The 23,303-nt window shown below is 47.5% G+C and overlaps 1 protein-coding gene across 1 annotated transcript in view; it reads right to left on the bottom strand.

Annotated features, from left to right (window-relative positions):
* LOC120037537 (protein TANC2-like) overlaps positions 1–23,303 on the bottom strand; it is a 134,695-nt gene that overhangs the window by 6,305 nt on the left and 105,087 nt on the right. The window contains exons 5-23 of the mRNA XM_038983572.1: positions 19,975–20,120; positions 17,908–18,103; positions 17,281–17,538; positions 10,049–10,174; positions 7,943–8,224; positions 7,035–7,156; positions 5,067–5,298; positions 4,623–4,873; positions 4,196–4,393; positions 3,699–4,030; positions 3,400–3,508; positions 3,149–3,271; positions 2,814–3,050; positions 2,409–2,594; positions 2,239–2,332; positions 2,009–2,142; positions 1,722–1,845; positions 1,328–1,503; positions 982–1,114 (exon numbers count right to left, since the gene is read on the bottom strand). Of these exons, the coding sequence (XP_038839500.1) occupies positions 982–1,114; positions 1,328–1,503; positions 1,722–1,845; positions 2,009–2,142; positions 2,239–2,332; positions 2,409–2,594; positions 2,814–3,050; positions 3,149–3,271; positions 3,400–3,508; positions 3,699–4,030; positions 4,196–4,393; positions 4,623–4,873; positions 5,067–5,298; positions 7,035–7,156; positions 7,943–8,224; positions 10,049–10,174; positions 17,281–17,538; positions 17,908–18,103; positions 19,975–20,120 (3,459 nt within the window). The remainder of the gene's footprint in view (positions 1–981; positions 1,115–1,327; positions 1,504–1,721; positions 1,846–2,008; positions 2,143–2,238; positions 2,333–2,408; positions 2,595–2,813; positions 3,051–3,148; positions 3,272–3,399; positions 3,509–3,698; positions 4,031–4,195; positions 4,394–4,622; positions 4,874–5,066; positions 5,299–7,034; positions 7,157–7,942; positions 8,225–10,048; positions 10,175–17,280; positions 17,539–17,907; positions 18,104–19,974; positions 20,121–23,303) is intronic.

Here is a 23,303-nt window from a genome sequence, read left to right as displayed (position 1 = left end):
ATCTCATTATTAGCCAGAGTTATTCTGTGTTATTCTGCATGCTGTGTAGGAGGGGACAGGCAAGCACAAGCCATGCCAGAGCAGAAGGGGTTCACACATGCATTTATGGCTTCCCACCACCAGGGGGAATGCATGGACTGTGGGCCTTGTAGTGTTTGTGTCATAATCTCTTATCGGGCAGTGGATGACTTGGATGGTTAGCTTACTTCACAAAGCCACATATAAAGAGTAAGGAGGGTAAAAAAAAGAGGACGAGAGAGTGAGAGCAGAGATGTATATAGAGAGAGGGCAAACTGTGTGTTACCTCGGGGTCGACTGGGAAGAGTCTGATATCCTGATTACGGAGAGGGGGCGGAGCCAGGGTTATGAGTGAAAGGTTAGAGAAGGGAGTTAGGTGGTGAAATGAGAGGAAACATAATGGAACCAACTCAATAAGAGGAACCAAGAGAGAGAGAGAGAGAGAGAGAGAGTGTGTGTGTGTGTGCGCGTGAGAAAGTGAGCGAGAGAAAGTGAAAAGTGAGTGAGCAGGGAGGAGGGAGTGAGTGAGATGAAGAAAAGAACAGAAAGAGGCAGAAGTGAGAAGCTGTGGCCAAAAAAGTGTCAGCAAAAGAAAAAGGTGCAACAGCAATGCCAGCAGCAGTAGGAGCAGAGGGAAGGGCCTCACATCCACCATTATAAACATGGTGGAAACAGAGGAGGGGGGTTAGTGGTGACTGGGGAGAAAGGCATGGCGAAGCCTTGGTGAGCACCAAACCACATAGGGAAGAGATTCAGGCAGTAGTTGACAACATTCTAGGAGTCAATGGCCACTATAGTCCTACCGAGGGGAAAAACCAGTATATTAAATAGAACTATAAGTGACTAAAGTTGTAGCTAAACCACTGAAGCTAATGTAGAACAATATTGCAAAATTAGAAGACAGTCCTATATACCAGTGTTTTTAAATCTGTGTGTGACTAGTGACCTCTAGTCAGTTCGTACCCATCTTGGCTCCCTTCTTGAGCAGAGCCACCACCACAGAGGTGTTCCTGCAGCCCACGGCCCGGTCCAGAGGTCGCATCCCACTGTAGTCCACATGCTCTATCATCGCCCCGTGGTCCACCAGATACTGCACCTGGAGACAGACGGACGGACAGGGAATAAGAGAGGGAAGATGGGAGTTTAAAGGATGGAGAAAATTTGAGGGGGAAAATGAAGAGGAGGAGGAGAGAAAGAACAGAAGAGCGTTCTACCTTCAGGTACTTATTCCAATCAACAACAGTGAAAACTTTCTCCGTGCTGCACTGCCATGGGGAGGTCATCAACGTGGCGACCAGCGACCACTTACCACTTCTGAGTCTCCGTAGAAAGCGGCCAGGTCCAGAGGGGTGCGTCCACTTTTATCGGCGTGGGCGGTGGCCGCGCCCCTCTCAACCAGGCAGCGCACCAATGGCATGTGGCCCTTCAGACACGCCCAGCTCAGAGCAGTCAGGCCCTCCTTGTCCATCAGGGCCAGAGACGCACCTGCAAGAGGGGGTTAAAGGTCATGTTTTTATGGCAGCCAGGGTCATAACATGGCCACTTGGCAGCTGTTTTGTCCATTACTAAATACTACACATACTTTATGTCTGCTACATGTTGCCCATGTGGAAGTCAAACCTACACTTTTACACTAGGTACTCTGAACCAATGAGAGTAGTAGAGTGGGTGGTGGTGATGTTGAGGGTGAACTGAACTCTGACCTTGTGCCAGTAGGAACTCTGCTGTGCCGAGGTGGCCCTCTGAGGAGGCCATCATGAGGGGCGTGCGGCCCTGCTTGTCTGCCATGTTGACGTCAGCTCCATGGTTCAACAGCAGGTCCACTATCTGAGGAGGAAGAAATCAAATAGTACGTAGCTACGTTAGTATTTTTTGTCACCATTGTTCTCTATCATTGCCAGTAGTGTATTTTAATATTTCCAATTCAAGTTGTATAGCTTTGCGACTTGAAATAATGAATGGGTGCGAAATTCAAAAAGTGCCCACCCACCTGCCAATGTCCCTGGCGCACAGCGCTGAAGAGAGGCACGATGCCCCGGCGGTTAGGCTGTCCCACCGCTGCCCCTTGTTCCAACAGCAGCCTGCACACATCCAGCTTCCCCCTGCCTGCTGCTGCAGTCAGAGCTACAGTGGGAGAGGGGGAAGACAGAGTCAGTGCAGGTAAAAGCATTCGATAGACTTTGATACAGTCATACACAAACACACCAAAATAACACGTACCAGTCTCTCCCCAGAGTGTGTCAAAGTTGTTGATCTGTGCTCGCTCCTCCTCCTCCTCATCCTTCTCTGGCAGGTCCAATAGGTAAGAGGCGATCTGTACAGGAGACAACATTCAGACTTAGTGTGTGTACGGTGTGTGTGTGTGTGTGTGTGCGCACATGCGTGTGTACCTCTGTGTATCCCATGCTGGCCCCTGCTATAAGGGCCTGCTGGACAGCGTGACTCTTGGTGAAGGCTCCTTGGGGCTGTCCGTCAGGGTTCCAGTCACTCTGCATCAGGAACTTGACCACCTGCAGGTGTCCTCGCAGTGCAGCGTGCACCAGTGCACACTGACCGTTCCTGTCCAGGTGGTCCACCTACACACAGGGAGAGAGAGTGTCATTATACACATGCATACACACAGACGTCACATGCAGACACTGTTCAAAAATACCTATTGGTACATTTTGCCCAGTAGGTTCCAACATGGCTGCCAGAGAGTTATATCGTGTTGTGTAAATGCATCATAATGTTGTTGTAATAAACCTCAATTGCCAATGTGACAGTATGCACAGTAGTGGTGGTTGGTCCCTGACCTTGGCCTTGCAGGCGCAGAGCGCAGTGACGATGGACAGGTGTCCAGCGGCGGCGGCGTAGCCCAGCGGGGTGAGGCCGCTGTCCGACTCCCCGTCTACGTGTGCTCCGTTCTCCAGCAGCAGGCCGGCTGTCTCCGCGTAGCCCAGGTGGGCGTGGACACACAGCAATGGGGCGTTGTTCAGAACCTCAGAACGGTAGTTAACGTTGGCTCCGCCTAGGACCAACAAACGGCTCACCTAGAGGGAGGAGTGTCAGACATATAACCAATACACCAAACATTTAATGCAATAGTGCTTTGGTTAGGCCACTGCTGGTGTGCGTGTGTGTCCAGTACCTTGATGTTGGGTGTGTAAAGGTTCCTCAGTGAGGCCAGAGCAGTGGAGAGCCCCTCTGTGCTGTAAGAGACCCACAGCCCCTGCAGGACTGATGAGGAGACCCCAACCTTCTTACTCAGGCCCTGTGGAGAAGATAACAGTAATATCAACAACAGTGTTACTGCACAGTGGGTAGAACCCATTGACCCAGATGTTGGAGGTTTGTTAGCGTTCTGTAGTGATGTGTTGTTTGGTGGTGGTGTGTCGTTACCTTGAAGATGTGTGCTTTAAGGATGTGGTGGCCCAGCTCTATGGTCTGCTGCCGGTTCAGTTTGCCCTCCTGACGTGAGAACCAGAAGGCCAGGAGAGTGTGGCCACTCCTACAGTCAGAGAGAGATGGATAAGGGAGGAAGAAAAGAGTGAAAGTGGAGAAAGATCGATGTAGAGAGAGGGAGAGAAATTAAGAACAGAAAGCTCCACAAATTCAAGCTGTAAACATTAATGTTCCAGGTACACACTGGCTTTGCAGAGGGTCTGTTTGTTCCTCTCAGTGGACCAGTGTCTTCCTACCTCGGGTCACAGAGGAACTTGGTCTTCTCCCCGTCCTCCCTCCAGATGAGCCACTCCCTGAAGGAGGGGTGTGTGAACATCCGTGTTCCGTCCCTCCTCCGCACCAGGAAGGGCGATAGCAGCTCCAGTCTCCCCTGGAAGTCTTCCCAATCCAGGGCAGGGCCTCGCACGGCGCCAGCGTTCACTGCCCCGTACGCCTGCTCGTCCGTGAGGGGGTGGAGGGAGGCCACGGCCACGTTGAGCAGGGGGAGGGCACGATCGAAGGACGACTGGGTGGGGAAACGCATGTTGAGCTGCAGGAGGTACACCTCAGCCAGGCTCACCGGCACCACCTGGGGGGGGGCATGGAGAAACACCTCGGGTCAGTTTTGTAAGGAAACATCATATGAACTTTCACAGAGAGAGATAAACACACACAAACAGGCAGAGTATGGAACACAACCAAAAACCTTGAGAGACATACAGTATATAGCTCCAGGACCGAGACACCGACTCACCTTGAAGCTGGAGCTCTTGAGCACCAGATAGCCCTTCTCGATGAGGTCCAGCGTCAGCTTCAGGTAGAGGTAGGAGCCGCGGCTCAGGGCCTTGAGGTGGGTGCTCAGCTTGGCGAAGGCTGCGTTGTCCAGACGCCCGTTGAGAGACACGTTGCCCTGGATCTCAGCACTGCCCTGGATCCTCTGCAGCAGGTAGCCCTGCAGGTCGCGAAGAGAAAGGAGATCAGCATCATGATAACTCGGGGGGGGGGGGGGGGGGGGGGGGGGGTAATACTATCACCATGACTGCTTTTATCACAATAGTTGATGATAATCCTTTTAAATCACGATTGACTACTTTTACTACAATGATTGAGGTTGAAGTGAGAGATGACTATCAGAGAGTAAAGATGTCAGACAGATGGTTTGGTGTAAACCTGAACCCTACCTGCAGGTCCTGGTCTATGGCATCATTCTCCTCCAGGCGGTCAAGAGAGATACGGTGGAACGGGAGGGGATGTGTGATCTCCTGTAGGGAGGTCCTGACGGTGACCACCAGTTTGAGCCAGGGAGGAAAGCGTTCCATGGTCTTACACAGGAAGGAGGTGATGGTGTCGCCGTAGTCCGGCTTGTGGAACTCTGCCTCATTCAGCCCGTCTACCAGAATGATCAGGTCCTCCTCACATGCTATCTTCCTCTCTGATGAACACAAAGACACAAGGTTGTTTATCAGGACAAGGAGTGGAAATAATTAACTATTAGCTACTGAGATGGGACATGTAGTTGTTTTTTGGAAAACATGAATGAAGTTGGCCCAAACCCTGAGAGAAAATAACAAGTTATCAAATGACCAGCTCCTATGCAGTTCCATAAAACCTTGAACACCCCTGACCTTTGTGCAGGATGTCGAGGGGCTCCAGCACACCCCTCCTGAAGGCATTGAGGGGGTCCTGGACACAGGAGCGCAGACTGAGGGTGCTCTGCAGGTGGGGCTCTCGCAGCAGCTGCTCCCTGTAGGCCATGAGCTGGGGTGCCCGGCACAGCAGAGCCGCCACATTGTGGACAAACTCTGGCACCAGGCACGTGTAGGCGTTGTCCGCCTGGCAGTAGTGGTATGCCACCACCTGGGGGCAATAGAGAGTGGAAGTGAGTGGGGTGGCAGAGATAAAAAAAAATAAAAAAAAAAGATGACTTTTATATAGGTGATCCCATTGAAATTGAAAATATATTTTATATTTTATCTAGATATCTGATTATCACACTTTATTTTTCCAAAGAGAGAGGTACATTTAACAATCCACAAGCATTTCACTATACACAATAACATCTGCTAAACACGTGTATGTGACCAAAAACATTTGAAGAGGGCGCAAATCAACCCACACAAATATATTCCATCTTGAATCTTCAGCACGTAACAATCAAATAAAACATGAACCAAACAGGCCTAGGTGACATTCTGTGCCAACTAACCACTATTATCTTTATGACACAAGAGAGTTAAAGCAGACTGAAGCACAGCTACAGATTGAGGCTTCATTAAAACATTGTTGAAAAACAATACCATGTTACATTGTTCATTGAAGAGTGATGACTGCTGTGTAGCTTGTTGTGACTGTCAGGTCTTTGTCTCTAGTGTGTCAGAGGAGTTGACTGGCACTAAGACCCTGGGGGTGGTGAAATGTTCCAGGATCAGATTATTTTTAACCCCCTTGTTGGATAAGGTTAGGTAGTCTGATCCTAGATCTGTAGTTTAATATATGGTATAATACAGCGCCGCCTTGGATAGAGTGGACTTGGAGTGCTGAGGAAAGCCAGTAGGCTTCAGACTGGCTCCAACTTAAAGCTTCGCTCAGGATTATTTCAGACCAGACTAGAGAGCTTCACTCAGAAGGTCATACACATATTCATAGCCGTATGCTTCTGGCCACTGACATCCACAGGGATGTGTGTAGTATTTGTGATGCTTGTGTGTGCTAGTGTTGTGTGTAGTGTGGGTGTGTGTGTGTAAAGTGTGAGTGTAAAGTATGTGTAGAAAGTGTGTGTGTGTGGGTCAACCACTGGAGCAGGCTATCATTAAGAATGCATGTGGCCGCTAAGGGGATCTAATGGCTCGGCTGGAACACTGCTCCCTGGGCCTATGCATATTTCATTAGGTCATAGCACAGAGACAGAGGAAACAAGAGAGAGACAGCAAGAGAGGGGGGGGGGGGGGGGGGGTCTGCACAACACCGCCAGTCATGAAAATGGAATGGAGAGAGAGATAGACAGAGAGAGAAAAAGAGAGCCAGATTGGATAGCAGGAGTTGACAGTGGATGGAGGAAGAGGGAGAGAGCTAAGTGAATAAAGGAAGACATTAGCATCAGTGTTGCTAGACAGAATGGGTTAAGGACATAGGGAGAGAGCATGGAGAGAGAAAAGGATGTAGAATGAACGGAATGCAGATAACGGAGAGAATGAGAAGAGCGGCAGCGGATAGAGAGAATGAATAATAGAGTGAGAAGGGAGAGGACAAGGCCACAAGGAGGTGAGAGGGCAGAGACCGCTACCAGACCAGAGACACTGTAGGAAAGAGCTGCTGACACTGAAGAACAAAGGAGCAGATGTGCAGGCTTTGATTTCAGACCAGCATCAACACACCTTCCCCCTTAGCAATGTCTCAATGACCAGTTAATTAGTTGAAACCGGGCCACGTTCAGTAAGGCACACCGTTGTAGAACATTCAAATAAAAATAGAACATAGTGTAAACCAAACATGTACATCTGAGCAAGGATTCACCCAGCTGGTCAGGGTGGTCTTGAATGGTACTTAAGACTACTGAGATGCAGCCGTGGTGTGGTGGTGTAGTTGTACTGTACCTGTGAGGCAAGCCGCCGTAAAGCCTCCTCCTGGCGTCTCCTCATCTCGGGCGTGCCAGGGCAGCTGCCCCCCAGGGTGCCATGGGAGTGCTGGGGCTGGGTGAGGGGCAGGGTCTCCCCATCTGAGAGAGAGAAGGGAGCAGAAAGAGGGAGAAGTACGTTTATAGATCAAGTTGAGTGCATCTACTGTGTGCATTATTTACACAGACACAAGGATGCTTTTTACACGCATCTTAAGACACACACACCCAGTACCAGTGGTATAAAATACTTCAGTATCATTTAAAAGTATTTTTGGGGGGTATCTGTACTTTACTATTTATATTTTGGAAAAACTTTTACTTACAATACATTCCCCCCCCAAAAAAGAAAGTACTTTTTACTCCATACATTTTCCCTGACATCCAAAGTACTCGTTACATGCCGAGTGCTTCGCAAGACAGGAAAATTGTCAAATTCACGCGCTTATCAAGAGAACACATGGTCATCCCTATTGTCTCTGATCTGGCAGACTCACTAAACACAAATGCATAGTTTGTAAATTATGTCTCAGTGACGGAGTGATGGAGTTGGAGTTTTAAAAACAAGAAAATGGTGCCATATGCTTTGCCTAATATTATGAATTTGAAATTATTTATACTTTTACTTTTGGTACTTAAGTATATTTTACCAATTCCATTTACTTTTGATACTTAAGTATATTTAGAAACAAATACTTTTACTCAAGAAGTATTTTACTGGGTGACTTTCACTTGAGTAACTTTCTATTAAGGTATCTGTACTTTTACTCAAGTATGACAATTGGGTACTTTTTCCACCACTGGCCCGTACAACAGGCCCTTCTAGCAGCAGCCAGCATGGATCATTGCTACACACACACACACACACGTAGGACAGTATAAGCGTACGTTTGGGCGAGGCGTGGGGGCTGTCCGAGGCGATCTGCCTCATGCGGTTGCCGTGGCAGCTGAGTGCCACCAGGCGGGAGATGATGGCAGTCTTGCCGAAGCCCACGTTTCCCACGACAACCACACCTCGATTGGCTGCCGAGTCGTCGCCGTGAAAACGGGCATCCACTTCCTGGAAGAGCCACTCCCTCCCGGTGAAGAGCGAATCAGCTGTCAGGCTGGGCACCTCGAACAGAAGGGGCTTGAGGGCGATATCCGGGGGGCGGTAGGGGGCAAAGCGTACTGGAGAGAGAGAGGAAGGGGACAGATTATAGGTGAGGGAAAAGACACAGGACTTGATGTGTAGAGTCCACTGCACTGTCATTGTCATTTCCTCAGTGCAACGTCAGCTTGTCACCCATAGAGGGGGATGTTCATCAAAATAACACACACCATGGGTGAACGCCATCATTGGGCTTCATACTAAGAACTACATAATGAAACAGAATTTCTAAGTGTATGGGTAGATACTGCCTGTATATAATAAGTACATATTGTTAGCAGAGCGGGGGACAGGGGATTAGATAACATATTGTAGTAAAGGGATACTGTACTCCTGTGAATGCACCACTAGTTTAATAAGCACATCATTATAACGTGGCATTAACTGATGTAGAACAGTACAATGCCTTATAATGGGAGAAGAGAAAGAGAGGAGCATCACTTACGTGAGTTAGATTGCCAGGCATGGCTGTAAGCAGAAGCTGAGGCAGAGGACAGAGGAGAGAGACAACGCAAGAGAGGAGAGAGAGAGACAAAGCATGAGAAAGAGAGGGAGAGAGAGAGATGGAAGGGCAGGGGAAGGGGAGGAGAAAGGGGAAGATGGATGAGAGGGTTGGTGCAGCTAGCTAGCAGAGGAGAGGGGATGGTGAGAGGGAGGGAGCAGGGTGGTGGGGAGCCACACCCAATGTTTCATCCCTGATCCTAGGATGAAGCCTCAGGCACATACAAATATCGTTTGAGCATATTTCTTGTTCTTGGAGCCCATGTTTTCTGTATATGCCTCAGAGCTGAGGTTGTGAGAGTGTGTGCGTCCAGTAGTTCTGTACTGAGGGGTAAGAAAGGCAAAGGTGAGGCGATATCTCTGTATGAGTTTTCATTCCCGGTGTGGTCTGATCTTAGGGAGAAAGTGCTGTGGTAAGCATGATAGTGTGGCAGGTAGGGGGCTAAAAATACAGTCAGCGAGAGCGTAGGGAATAGAGAGGGAGGAATAGAGGGAGAGGTATAGAGAATTGGAGAAAGATAGGGTTTGTGCATTTGTGTGTATACATCTGAATATCTGTGTGTGTGTGTGCATGTGCAAGTCTGTTTGTGTGTGTGTGTTTGTGGGTGTGAGTGTGATTTAAGCCTTATAAAGCCTTGGCCATGAGTGATGGGACCTCAGACAGGACCCCTGCAGTGACAGATGAGCCAGGGAGTGGTGAGGAGGAAAGTCAATAACATTGATCTGGGAGGGGAGACGGATTAAGGTGTACCAGGATGTGTGTGTGCGCGTGTGTGGTGTACCAGGCCCAAAGGGAGGGTTGCATCACCCAATACCAGGCAGGGATAGGGGTTTAGAGGAACAGAGTGCACCAAGTATGTCTACACAGATATACACTCACTCACAAATCATACTTACTAACATACTGACTTATGTATACTCAGAGACTCACACAATCACTCTCTCAAACACACATACACACCTAGACAGATTTTGGGCATGGTCAAGGTAGAGTGGGAGTAAATAGGAAGATGAAGCAGATTTAGCACACACCACAAAATTACCCCTCACAAACCCAGTCCCTAAATCACCCCACCTCCACTCCCTGACCCATACACCAAAATGCCCCCAACCCCATTTCCTCATCCATCTACACCCCCCATCAGTATCCCACACACTCAGACCCTCACCAGCCCACTCAGATCCTAAACCTGCCCACTCAGATCCTAAACCTGCCCACTCAGATCCTAAACCTGCCCACTCAGATCCTAAACCTGCCCACTCAGATCCTAAACCTGCCCACTCAGATCCTAAACCTGCCCACTTATCCACCACACCCCCACCCAGAGTGATATGAGGCCTACCTCTGATGTCGTGTCCGGAGCGCCCGGACCCAGAGTTCTGACGGGGCATCCTGAGGGAGGTCCTCAGGGGAGTGTGTCTCTGCTCATCCAGGTAGGCCAGGTCCTCCAGGTGGGCCGAACTCGTGGCTAATGTGTGTGTGTGTGTGTGTGTGTGTGTGTGTGTGTGTGTGTGTGTGTGTGTGTGTGTGTGTGTGTGTGTGTGTGTGTGTGTGTGTGTGTGTGTGTGTGCGCGCAACAGATGAGAGAAGAAAACAGAGTTAGTCAAACTAAGCCAGGAATCACTGAACCGCCTAAACCTGAATGCTAAATTGCTAATGCTAACGACAGACACCCTTGGAAATAGACAAACATATCAGTTCCATACCTCCCCATTGAGATCCACTACGAACCAGACCCATTTGAAATCCATCTCCAAGCAAACAGAAGTGGTTTAAACTGGTCAGTGTCCAAGACTAATATGAACTAATGTGTGTAGCTATAGCGTGGTAGAGTGTATGTGTGTGTGAGCCTGTGTGAAAGTGTGTGACCTCATACACACCAAACACATTTCCTTCCTCAGACGACCCCTTTTCCAGATAGTTTGTTTAGTTGTTCCTCTCTCTGTTAACAATATTCCCAAGTCTGGAGCTCTTCCAGTTGTCCCAAAAACCACTGTCTCTCAATAGGGAGAAAAAAAAGAGTAGGAAGATAAAGATAAAAACTCTTTACTGCATTAAGATAAGAGCTTTATGGAGAATGACAGAGATAACCTCGTGCTACAGGAAGGGACTGACAACGCACCTCCTTCCTTCCTGTCAGGAAAAGAGTGTAATCCTGTTTTTTTTATGGGATTCAATAAAACCCTGCATACCACAAAGTTGTGAACCCCTGGGCTAGCTGGCGCTAACAACAATTAAATGGAAGAAAATAAGTTCTATCCACCACTTACCTAAACTGCAACCCGTGATCTGTTTTACCTATGGCAGGGATCCCTCCCAGACTACTACCTTTCCAATGCAATACAGCTAAAACTGTAGCAGGCATGTGGCGAGTGGGATCTCAGATTTACGGTGGTTTGCGGGGACCTTGGTGTGGGAGAGTAGCTGTATTAGACTTAGATTTTAGATGAGTTTATTAGTCACACGCACAGGGTCGCAGATGTAATTGCAGGGTAAAGTGAAATTCTTAAGCTCAGAGCTCCAACAGTGCAGGTCAAAAATACAAGTGAATGAAACAATAATAAAAATAATAATATATGATCCTCTGCAGCAGAGGTAACTCTGGGTCTTCCTTTCCTGTGGCGGTCCTCATGAGAGCCAGTTTCATCATTGCGCTTGATGGTTTTTATGACTGCACTTGAAGAAATGTTCAAATTTTCCAGATTGACTGACCTTCATGTCTTAAAAGTAATGATGGACTGTCGTTTAGCTTTGCTTATTTGAGCTGTTCTTGTCATAATATGGACTTGGTCTTTAACCAAATAGGGATATCTTCTGTATACCACCCCTACCTTGTCACAACACAACTGATTGGCTCAAATGCATTAAAAAGGAAAGAAATTCCACAAATTAACTTAAGGCACACCTGTTAATTGAAATGCATTCCAGGTGACTGGTTGAGAGAATGCCAAGAGTGTGCAAAGCTGTCATCAAGGCAAAGGGTGGCTATTTGAAGAATCTCAAATATAAAATATATTTAGATTTGTTCTGCCTGCAGTTATGGAACCCCTACCTGTCCCAGACCTGCTGTTTTCAACTCTTAATGATCGGCTATGAAAAGCCAACTGACATTTATTCCTGATTATTATTTGACCATGCTTGTCATTTATGAACATTTTGAACATCTTGGCTCTCTCTAATTGTCTCCTTCTCTCTTTCTTTCTCTCTCTCGGAGGAACTGAGCCCTAGGACCATACGTCAGGACTACCGGGCATGATGACTCCTTGCTGTCCCCAGTCCACCTGGCCTTGCTGCTGTCCCAGTTTCAACTGTTCTGCCTGCGGTTATGGAACCCCTACCTGTCCCAGACCTGCTGTTTTCAACTCTTAATTATCGGCTATGAAAAGCCAACTGACATTTATTCCTGATTATTATTTGACCATGCTTGTCATTTATGAACATTTTGAACATCTTGGCCATGTTCTGTTATAATCTCCACCCGGCACAGCCAGAAGAGGACTGGCCACCCCTCATAGCCTGGTTCCTCTCTAGGTTTCTTCCTAGGTTTTGGCCTTTCTAGGGAGTTTTTCCTAGCCACCGTGCTTCTACACCTGCATTGCTTGCTGTTTGGGGTTTTAGGCTGGATTTCTGTACAGCACTTCGAGATATTAGCTGATGTACGAAGGGCTATATAAAATAAACTTGATTGATTGATTGATTTAACACTTTTTTGGTTACTACATGATTCCATACGTGTTATGTCATAGTTTTGATGTCTTCACTATTATTCTACAATGTAGAAAATAGTAAAAATAAAGAAAAACCCTTGAATGAGTAGGTGTTTCCAATCTTTTGACTGGTACTGTACATATTTCAAACATGATCAATGATAAATGTCCACGGGGGTAGCCACTGCCATAGCTCATAGGGCTTGACATGGAACTATGGGGACATTTTCACACTACCACATTGCTTAGGTGGAGTTGGGTTTGTGTTTTATGTATTTTTAATAGTCATTGCTATGTGAGAGATGTGCTGGGAGAGAGAGAGAGAGAAGGAAAGTGGGAGGAAGGCGTGCGTTTCTGCAGAACATAATGTCAAGGCTCATAAGGTAGCCTCTCTGTCAGTTGGAGTAATCTAGTGCATTTGAACCAGGAGATCAGAGCCATTTTGAAAGTGAGCTTGACTACATAGGATGAAAGAGAGCAGACAGAGACGAGAGAGGCAGGAGGTAGAGATGGAGGAGGAGGTGGTTGGAAGAGGAGGGCAAGAGAGAGGAGAGGTGAGGAGAGAAATAGACAAGCTAGAGGGAAAGGGGAGGGAGCGAGGTAGAGGTAAAGAAAGAGAGGATATATGGAGTGAGAGCAGAGAGCTTCTCGTTCAGAGCCCAGTGTGGGTGGCTGCCCCTGCTCTGCTCCTGAGGCGTGTAGAAGGACAGCAGACCAGAACATCCCTACCTAGTGCTCCCCTGCTCCCTCTGAGCAATGACCCTCACTGAATCACTCGTCTCCTGTCAGTGGCGTGTGTGTGATGATCAAAGCTCTCTATACAGTCATTCAATCTACCATTTCACAATGTCCCCAGTTTACAAGATGCCACAGGCTAGGGCTGTATTTATAAGCTGACATACTGTCATATTTGACATGACTGTTGTCCCATTATCACTTCCAGGCTTGCAACTGGACTGAGTTATGTTGGGCAGAACATAATCACAACAATCATCTATCCCTAGATGAATTTTGGTGACGTCCAACAGAACACGGCCTCTAATTGGATGAGGAACTGTGGAGGCCTATTCCCCAGCTACCACCACAAAGTCCCGAAGGCCAAAGGATTGTAGCTCATATTATTTCCTATACTCCCACACTAAACAGAGAGAATGCTCTCCCTTGCCCTCCATTTGGCAAATCTGACCATAATTCTATCCTCCTGTTTTCCGCTTACAAGCAAAAATTAAAAGCACCAGTGACTTGATCAATAAAAAAAAGTGGTCAGATGAAGCAGATGCTAAGCTCCAGGACTGTTTTGCTAGCACAGACTGGAATATGTTCTGAGATTCCTCCGATGGCAAAGAGGAGTACACCACATCAGTCATTGGCTTCATCAATAAGTGCATCGATGACGCCCCCCCCAGAGTGACCGTATGTACATGCCCCAACCAGAAGCCATGGATTACAGGCAACATCCGCACTGAGCTAAAGGCTAGAGCTGCTGCTTTCAAGGAGCAGGACTCTAACACGGAAGCTTGTAAGAAATCCCGCTATGCCCTCCGACGAACCATCAAACAGGCAAAGCATCAATACAGGACTAAGATCAAATCGTACTACACCGGCTCTGACGCTCGTTGGATGTGGCAGGGCTTGCAAACCATTACAGACTACAAAGGAAAGCACAGTCAAGAGCTGCCCAGTGACACGAGCCTACCAGACGAACTAAACTACTTCTATGCTCGCTTCGAGGCAAATAACACTGAAACATGCATGAGAGCACCAGCTGTTCCGGAAGATTGTACGATCACGCTCTCCGCAGCCGATATGAGTAAGACCTTTAAACAGGTCAACATTCACAAGGTCGCAGAACCAGACGGATTACCAGGACGTGTACTGCGAGCATGCACTGACCAACTGGCAAGTATCTTCACTGACATTTTCAACCTCTCCCTGTCCGAGTCTGTAATACCAACATCTTAAGTAGACCACCATAGTCCCTGTGCCCAAGAACACTAAGCTAACCTGCCTAAATTACTACTGACCCGTAGCACTCACGTCTGTAGCCATGAAGTGCTTTGAAAGGCTGGTCATGGCTCACAACACCATTATCCCAGAAACCCTAGACCCACTCCAATTTGCATACCGCCCTAACAGATCCACAGATGATGCAAACTCTATTGCACTCCACACTGTCCTTTCCCACACCTCCCTCTGCAACTGGATCCTGGACTTCCTTACAGGCCACCCCCAGGTGGTAAGGGTAGGTAACAACACATTCGCCACGCTGATCCTCAACACAGGGGACCCTCAGGGGTGTGTGCTCAGTCCCCTCCTGTACTCCCTGTTCCGTCATGACTGCACGGCCAGGCACGACTCCAACACCATCATTAAGTTTGCCGATGACCCAACAGTGGTAGGCCTGATTACCGACAACGATGAGACAGCCTATAGGGAGGAGGTCAGAGACCTGGCCGTGTGGTGCCAGGACAACAACCTCTCCCTCAAAGTGATCAAGACAAAGGAGATGATTGTGGACTACAGGAAAAAGAGGACTGAACACGCCCCCATTCTCATCGACGGGGCTGTAGTGGAGCAGGTTGAGAGCTTCAAGTTCCTTGGTGTCCAACAAACTAACTTTCAACTTTAAAAAAAGTATTATTATTACCTTTATTTAACTAGGCAAGTCAGATTAGAACAAATTATTATTTACAATGACGGCCTAGGAACAGTGGGTTAACTGCCTTGTTCAGGGGCAGAACGACAGATTTTTACCTTGTCAGCTCAGGGATTCTATCTAGCAACCTTTCGGTTACTGACCCAATGCTCTAACCACTAGGCTACCTGCCTGGTCCAAGCACACCAAGACAGTCGTGAAGAGGGCACGACCAAACCTATTCCCCCTCAGGAGAATGAAAATATTTGGCATGGGTCCTCAGATCCTCAAAAGGTTCTACAGCTGCACCATCTTGAGCATCCTGACAGGTTGCATCACCGCCTGGTATGGCAACTGCTCGGCCTCCGACCGCAAGGCACTACAGAGGGTAGCGCGAACAGCCCAGTACATCACTGGGGCAAAGCTTCCTGCCATCCAGGACCTCTATACCAGGCGGTGTCAGAGGAAGGCCCTATAAATTGCCAAAGACTCCAGCCACCCTAGTTATAGACTGTTCTCTCTGCTACCACACAGCAAGCGGCACCAGAGTGCCAAGTCTACATCCAAGAGGCTTCTAAACAGCTTCTACCCCCAAGCCATAAAACTCCTGAACATCTAATCAAATGGCCACCCAGACTATTTGCATCCCCCCCTTTTACACCGCTACTACTCTCTGTTGTTATCATCTATGCATAGTCCCTTTAATAACGCTACCTACATGTACATACTACCTCAACTAACCAGTGACCCCGCACATCAACTCTGTACCGGTACCCCCCTGTATATAGTCTTGCTATTGTTATTTTACTGCTGCTCTTTAATTACCTGTTACTTTTATTTCTTATTCTTATTTGTATTTTTTTTTTTTTTTACTGCATTGTTGGTTAGGGGCTCATAAGTAAGCATTTCACTGTAAGGTCTACACCTGTTGTACTCGGCGCATGTGACTACTACAATTTGATTTGAATACTGCAGTGGGGGACTTGGGGAGCAGCACTCGTTCTCTCCAACATTCACCCTTCTTTATCTCGCTCCGCTCCCTCGTTACCAGGGTGCCTTCCTCCTATCTTTCTTTCTCTCTCTGTGTGTGATTCTCTCTCTCCATCTCCCCTCCGTCTCTCCCCCCAGTCACCAGAGGGACTATGCCCATGGCTTTGATGTTTCAGTGCTGCCTGGGCCAAGCCTCTCCATGCCCGGATTATCCTCCCTCCTTTTCCCTATCCATCTTTCTTACGCAGACTCCCCTCTCTCTCTACTAAACTAATGTTGCTCATTCCTTCCATCTTACTGATGACTGGAATCTATGCCACACATTCTCCCCTTCTCTCCTATATCCATTTGTCTTTTTTCCTTTTCCTCTTTCTCCTTTGATCAGTGTCCCCCCTACTGTATATCCATCTGCTGGTAGCCCCTTCTCTCTTTATTCCTCTATCAGTTTGTCTCCCTCTCTTTACATCTCTATTCCTTTCCCTTTCTCTCTCCTATATCAGTCTCCTCCCCCATTCTCCCACCATGCCCAGCTTTCTTCCCTGACTCTTCAATAAGCTTTGTTTGCACTCCTCTCAGTGGCCTCTTAGAGGGCATGTGTCAGAAGTCAAAAGAAAAAGGCCAAACAACGTAAACCCCTGTATGATCGATCCCTTAAACACTGCTAGCCCAGCTCCATTCATCCCACTGGACAGGCCAAGTCAGAGGTGAGGAGCTACAGGCTTTTTTAGAACCAGCTTGCTATGCTGCTTTTCTATGACCTGACATAGAGAGGACATTGAAAACACTTTTAGGGGGATCTGTGGGGCTTTCCTCACACTGAAGGAATGTTTTACCCTGGCATCCGTGGTATTCACCCCCCCATCCTCAGGTACTGTGAGGACATTAACGTTTCCTATTCCCTTAAAGTTAATGTTGGAGGGGCACAGGGGGTTAAATAAGAGCACCTAAATAAGGTGGGAACACTCAGTCAGTCTCAGATGCTGAGAAGGGGGTCAATTCCAACTTGGTAACTAGATATCACACATTTATGAAAGTAATATAGCCAAACCCTATAAGGATTTTCAATTAATTTTCAGGTCATTGTCTGAATGGAAATTGATATAGAACAGACCAAAACTTCCAAAGGGTAATTAATCTCCTACCTTTAGCGGCACATTCACTTGTGTGCTACTTTGGCGTAAAAGTGTGCAATGAAATGTGGTAAACAAATAGACAAGAGGTGTGGCTGGCACAGTGACTCACCTGCCACAGAGTTGGGCCGGGGCATGAGGTAGAGGGGGATGGAGTGGGCAGAATGGGAGGAGTGGGCCGTCTCCAGGCTCCTCTCTGGGATCTTGTTCAGGCTGTAGGTGGAGGCAGCCATGTTCTCATCCACGCGGTACAGGAACGAGTCTGTGCCCGAACACTTCTGGGTCTGCCACAGCTTCAGGCTACCCCGCGAGCTGTCCCCGTGCTTCCCCCCACCCCGGTCAGCATTCTCAGAGTAGCTGGTCAGTGTGGCTGTCAGATAAAAGGTAGTTTAGACAAATATATGCAGTGTTACAGTTCTTTAGAGACTCTGCTTAGTTTAAAACTGATTAAGGCCCATGGAGCAAGGCGAGATTACTCTTCATTCAATTACACACCTCAAAGTAAATGTTATAACAATAAGAAAATCTCCCAACAGTAGAGCCCATAAGGATATAAAGCAAACATATTTAAATGCAGCTAATCCCATCACCTGGCTTTTCCAAAATGTAAAGAATTAAAACATGAGTATATCAAATTGTTACAGAAAACATGGCTTTCAGTGTTAACGTTTGGCATGCCAGGAAATACATGGGAAACATTACATAATTTCCACAAAATAAGTGAGCGTCTGTCCCTCACCGATGATGCCGCTGTCCCTGCTCTCCAGAGTGGAGGTGGGGCTGGTGATGGAACCATAGGCGCAGTCTCCGGAAGCGTGGTTCCCGGGGGCCCCTCCTGGGGGCAGCGTGGAGCAGGGGCTGCTTGCAGGGGGGGAGGCTGTGCTGCTGGCCAGGCTGGAGCAGGGGCTGATCCGCTGGTTCACTGACATCATGCCCTAGTAGGGAGGGAGGAAGGGTCAGGTCTATACTGAAGTACAGTGATACACTGGACTGCATCAACCCATGAGAAATGATCAGGTAAATTAGCCATGATTAAATTATGATAAGGCACAGCCAGTTGACATATCACATTTACAAAGTAGCCTACACACAGACGTGCACGCACACCATAGACCGACAAGACGATTGCTGATCGTAGCATTCTTTCTCATTGATACAGTCCTTGCCGGTCATATTATTCCAGTGCATGTGTAACCGTAGAGTCATCTCTTTTTAATATCTTTTGATGACTCATGCAATTATTTTCATGAGTGAACCATTTTTTGCAATATAATGAATTCTAATTCAGTAGAATATCAATATGTTGAGTGAGCCACGCAAGTAGAATAGATTCAGTTATACTTTGATCTATTGAGCAGGGGCAGGGAGAGAGAGAGGCAGGCCTACCTCCGGGCATGCTGGATTCTTATTCCAGACAATCTGTTCATCAATTATCCATGGCCCTGGCTCTAAACGAAAAACGAATTGATTTGGACAGTCATTTGAAAATAAATCGGGAGATTAGTCAGAATAGCATAGAAATACACAGAAGTGGCCGGGAGACCAGGATATGAGCAGAGGTGTGAGTGACTTCTTAGGGAAGGTTTGGCGCAAGACAGAGGGCATCCAAGTGTGGAATGCTCCTTGGTCATGATAACAACTCTGTTGTGATTCGGATGTGTTTAAGGGAGGCGCCGTAGACATGAATATAGAACGGGAGGTTCCCGCCTACCTAGCCTACCCAGACTGCATCTGCTTGCGCGGGAGTGGCAGGCATCTAAACTGGGACTTGAGAAAACCAGGGCTGGGTTTTTGTTACCACTGCAGTTTGGCACGAAACACCGAACCAAAGGCATACTGCTGAGCTGTGTAGAACAAGGGGTGCATCTCAATAGTCTAAACAAGCTCTCCTCTCCTTGTCTCCTTCCACTCACCTCAACAGATCAGAAAGACCGACAAAGGCAAAATGGGCCAGAGTCAGATCATTGCTGATGAAGGACACCAGAGGTGGAAGGCACTAGTTAAGATGCACCCAATGTGTGAAGTTTGGAAAAGTGGGTCAGGATTTAAGGGGGAGTCGATCCAGCACCATTGGATAGGCCTCTGTGGAGGCACACTGCTTAGACAAGAGAATGTGGCATGCGGCGGGCAGTTTTCACGACCGAGGTAGCGGGTTACCTTCCCCTGCCCTGTGTCACGGTCTGTTGGTTCTGCTCTGCAGGAGTAAAGGAGAGCCTAGCGTCCCTCACTCCGAGCTAGGTTATCCATAACTCACAGGATTGATCTTTACAAACAGGCCAGATCTTCACAAACATCTTCTGAGCCAGCGCATACTGGTGTCAGGGGCCATTGAGTTTGCCATAAACAAATGACGTAATCTACAAAATGGTCCACTTGGTTCCGATGCTTAAGAGGCCTTGGAAAGTGATCTGCACATCCCACTGATTTTGGGTGTGCTTCTATAGCTGTGGGGCCCTTATAAGCTGGACCACATTGTGTGCTGGCCACCTACAATAGTGACTATTGGAGTACCACTCATCTAGGGGAAAGCCTGTACTTTGTATCCTGATGCCATGATGGGTCTTTAAAGACGCCAAAGTATTGACAAACTAATAATAATATACTGTAACAGTGCATGACAGAAGGGTGTGTAACCTACCTGTCTGTGGTCGTGTTCGTCCATGCTCTTACTGTACTGTAGTGTGTGTGTGTGTGTAGTATGTGTAGTGTGCGTGTGTGTAACCTACCTGTCTGTGGTCGTGTTCGTCCATGCTCTTACTGTACTGTAGTGTGTGTGTGTGTGTAGTGTGTGTAGTGTGCGTGTAACCTGGCTGTCGTGGTCGTCCATGTCGTACTGTGAGCCCGGCTGTCCCTCGTTCATCTTGTCTCCCAGTAGGAAGCCCAGGCGCGTCATCAGGGTGTTGGCTGCCTCGTCCACAGAGGGAGGGGGGCCCAGCTCCTGGCTCTCCTCACCTGGAGGGATGGAAGGAGAGATGGAGATGGGGAGGGAGAGCGAGAAAGGATTCAGATCAACTCCACAGTACAGCGATACAGATACCAGGAGAAATATGTATTGATTGTATTGAAATATGCAGATTAAGCCTGAGGGGATCAATTCTCAATCCAGAACCATAATGAGGCAACCCCTTAATCTAGTCAAAGAGCCGTTGGCTTGCTCTCAGTTTAGTTGAATTGAAAGAATCATGTGCACTGCTCTATCACCAAATCTCTCACCACAACACACACATAACTTAGAGAATAATCTACAGAGCTCGTAACAATTCCCCCAGACACAACAACACTACAGTTCCTACAACAAATACCCTTGGAGGAAGTTACTGTCCCTTACACACCCTGGCTATCAATCTGTCCTTCACAAAAAATTTAAGCTATCCCAAAATCCCCTGCAGCAGGACGTCGGGTAGACTGTACATCGATCCTACAGTATGTGAGAAGCAGAGGGATGGAGCGAGGGAAGCACAGCGTTGGGGAGAGCAAACTGGCTCTGGGACACTGAGGAAGACCGGAATAAACAGGGGAGGGCTTGGAAGTATTAAGAACCCATTTATCTTATTCAGACCAGGACCCCTCCACAAAAATAAGTCTGGGAGAAAAATGACTTCATTTCGCCTCACTGTTAAGGCTGTCTGTCATGAGCTTTCCAGGCACAATTTCTGCCACGTTTTAGTAGCTTGTGTTCAAGTAGGAGCTGTCCCTGCTTAAATATCCCCCTCTTTCATGAGGACGTCTCTTAATGCTAAGGACAATCTGGCTAATCTTCTTGATTAAACAGCATGTTCATATTACATCAGGCAATCAAGTTAATCAAGCTACTGGAATGCTCCGAGCATGTGCTTAATCCTCTGTGATGTTATTTAACTAGCTGACAGCTGTATTAGCATAAAGAAGCGTCAGTGTAGTCTGCACTCCGAGCCAAAAGAAGACCCTAGAACGGCTCTCATCATCACCACGTGTTTAGCACCCAAATGAGGCAGCAGTCAGTCCAACACAAAGACGGCAGATGGGAGAGGACCAACGCCCCGTCTCGTTGAAGGAGTGGAGCGGAGAGAAAGAAGGAAGAGAAAGAGGAGTAGGCTAGGTGACACTTTCTGCTCCTCTGACAGACATGTTGTTGGTCCTATGGGCAGGTCAAAGGAAGTAACGGAAACCAATAAAAACAGGAGACGGCCATCTGGATGCCTGGTCTGTTTGACCTGTGGCCACCAGCCACCGCCCCTACACCACCACAGACCATACATTTGTATCAATGTAGACAACCCTGTGTCGACTACTCCGTGTCAAGACTGCTCAACAATGGGCACACAAGGCAATTGACCACACCCCTATAGACACAGACAGACAGACAGAGACAGACACTTGTTTTTTCTAAAGACTCCCCCAAATTTAAAAAATAAAATACACCAGCAGTGCACATTCTAGAGAGGTGGGAGTGTTATTTACTTAACACATCATAGTACTGTCACTGTTGGAACACACACCTACACTGGCTATAAAATACCTGATTAGTCACCTATGCCTAAGAGAGAGGGAGATGGCACCACAGCTGAGAAAAGAGACTGCATAGAATCATTGATCTTCATTTTAATGTATTCTCTCGACCTAAATATGCCAACTACAAGCACATAAAACAGCTCTTTAGAGATAATCTTTTCTTTCAGAACACGTGAGCCTAAAAATGGCACAGAATTGTTATAATAAACACATACAAATCCTGACACTACTGTATGATCACAGCTATCTTTCACAAGGATGAAACATATGGACCTGAAAAAGAAGCACGTACATTACAGTGCTCTGGTGGGTCTCCTTTCTCTCCCTCACGCCACAGAATCTCACCCTGCTGAAGGAGTACAATAATGCAGATGGTCGTCATGGGAACTATCAGTGCACTACGGAATGTTCTCCTGGTTGCGCGAGGGTGTCTGACTCTTTCTTTCCATCTCTAGCCCTTTTGCACCGGCTCTCAAGATCTCTTTCTTTGTCTTTCTTCCACTGGTGGACTATAATTACTGCTGGATCCACTGACACCATTATGACAGTAAATCTCTACAAGGCACATGGCTGGAAAATGTTGTTCATCAAACATGTCTGTTCAGAGGTTTCTCAAGCAGTATCAGCCGCTAACAATGACATTCTTTATAGCTGAATAGCGTTGGATCCTTACTAGAACAGAAAAGAGCACAAACATAACAGTTGAGACTTAATGTCCCCCCCTAGAACAGAAGAGACACACACATGAACACACATCTATACTAGAGTGCGCTGTTAACCCCTCCTGGAGAGAGATGTAGACAGTGGCCATTAAATAGGTCAGACTGGCTGCAGGGGGCTGGAGACTGACGGGGGTTAGAGGTGGGGGGTAATTTCAGCAACATGAATTTTAAAAGGAGAGCAGGGGAGGTGGATGGATTTATGACCAACAGGTTATCCCTGTTTGAATGACCCCTGTTGCATTCATCTGCCAAGGAAAACACAGTTACAGTGGTCCTGAGAACACACTGCAGACTGGAACTAGCTTGTTCTGGGCAGTTTAGGCCAAGCTTGGGTCACTGCAAGAAACCTCAGAAATGGCAATATAGTGCATTGTCAGACAGAACCCATCCTCGTGAGCTTCCCAACATTGTGCTAACTAGTGACTGGCCATGTCTGTAGTAAAAGGAGTTGGACAGCGGAGGGTCACAACAGCTAAATTAACTATGTTCTGTTGGTCTGCCATGACGCCCACCTTTTCCTCACTAGTTAATCCAAACAATAATAGCGGTAGCGTCTCCTCAGCAGATGTTAAAGTCATTCCACTCTGGGATACAAGACCCATGGGGACCCCTCGTAAACATCCCAAAGTACCTTGGTCTCTGCCTCCATCTCCCAGCAAGCTCTACTCTAACCGAGCGTGGTTCCCGTAAGAGACACTGTTAATTATTTGTGTTTACGGCAGAAGAAAAAAAACATCAGTTAGGTTGAGGAAACCTCATGCCTTCTCTCTCAGCAGCTGTAATGCGCAACGGTCTCAAAACAGAAGAGGTGATAGCAATTGGCTAAGTGGTTTTTGAGTGACGGCATATTAACAAATGACTGATTTGATAGCATAGCTGGCAGAGGTGGTCAGGCTTCAACCCCAACATTTGAATGGCAAAG

The sequence above is a fragment of the Salvelinus namaycush genome, chromosome 3 (assembly GCF_016432855.1).
Source record: "Salvelinus namaycush isolate Seneca chromosome 3, SaNama_1.0, whole genome shotgun sequence".
NCBI classification, from domain to species: domain Eukaryota; kingdom Metazoa; phylum Chordata; class Actinopteri; order Salmoniformes; family Salmonidae; genus Salvelinus; species Salvelinus namaycush.
Note: the sequence above shows the minus strand (reverse complement) of the source record. Positions and strands in the feature narration are given on the sequence as shown.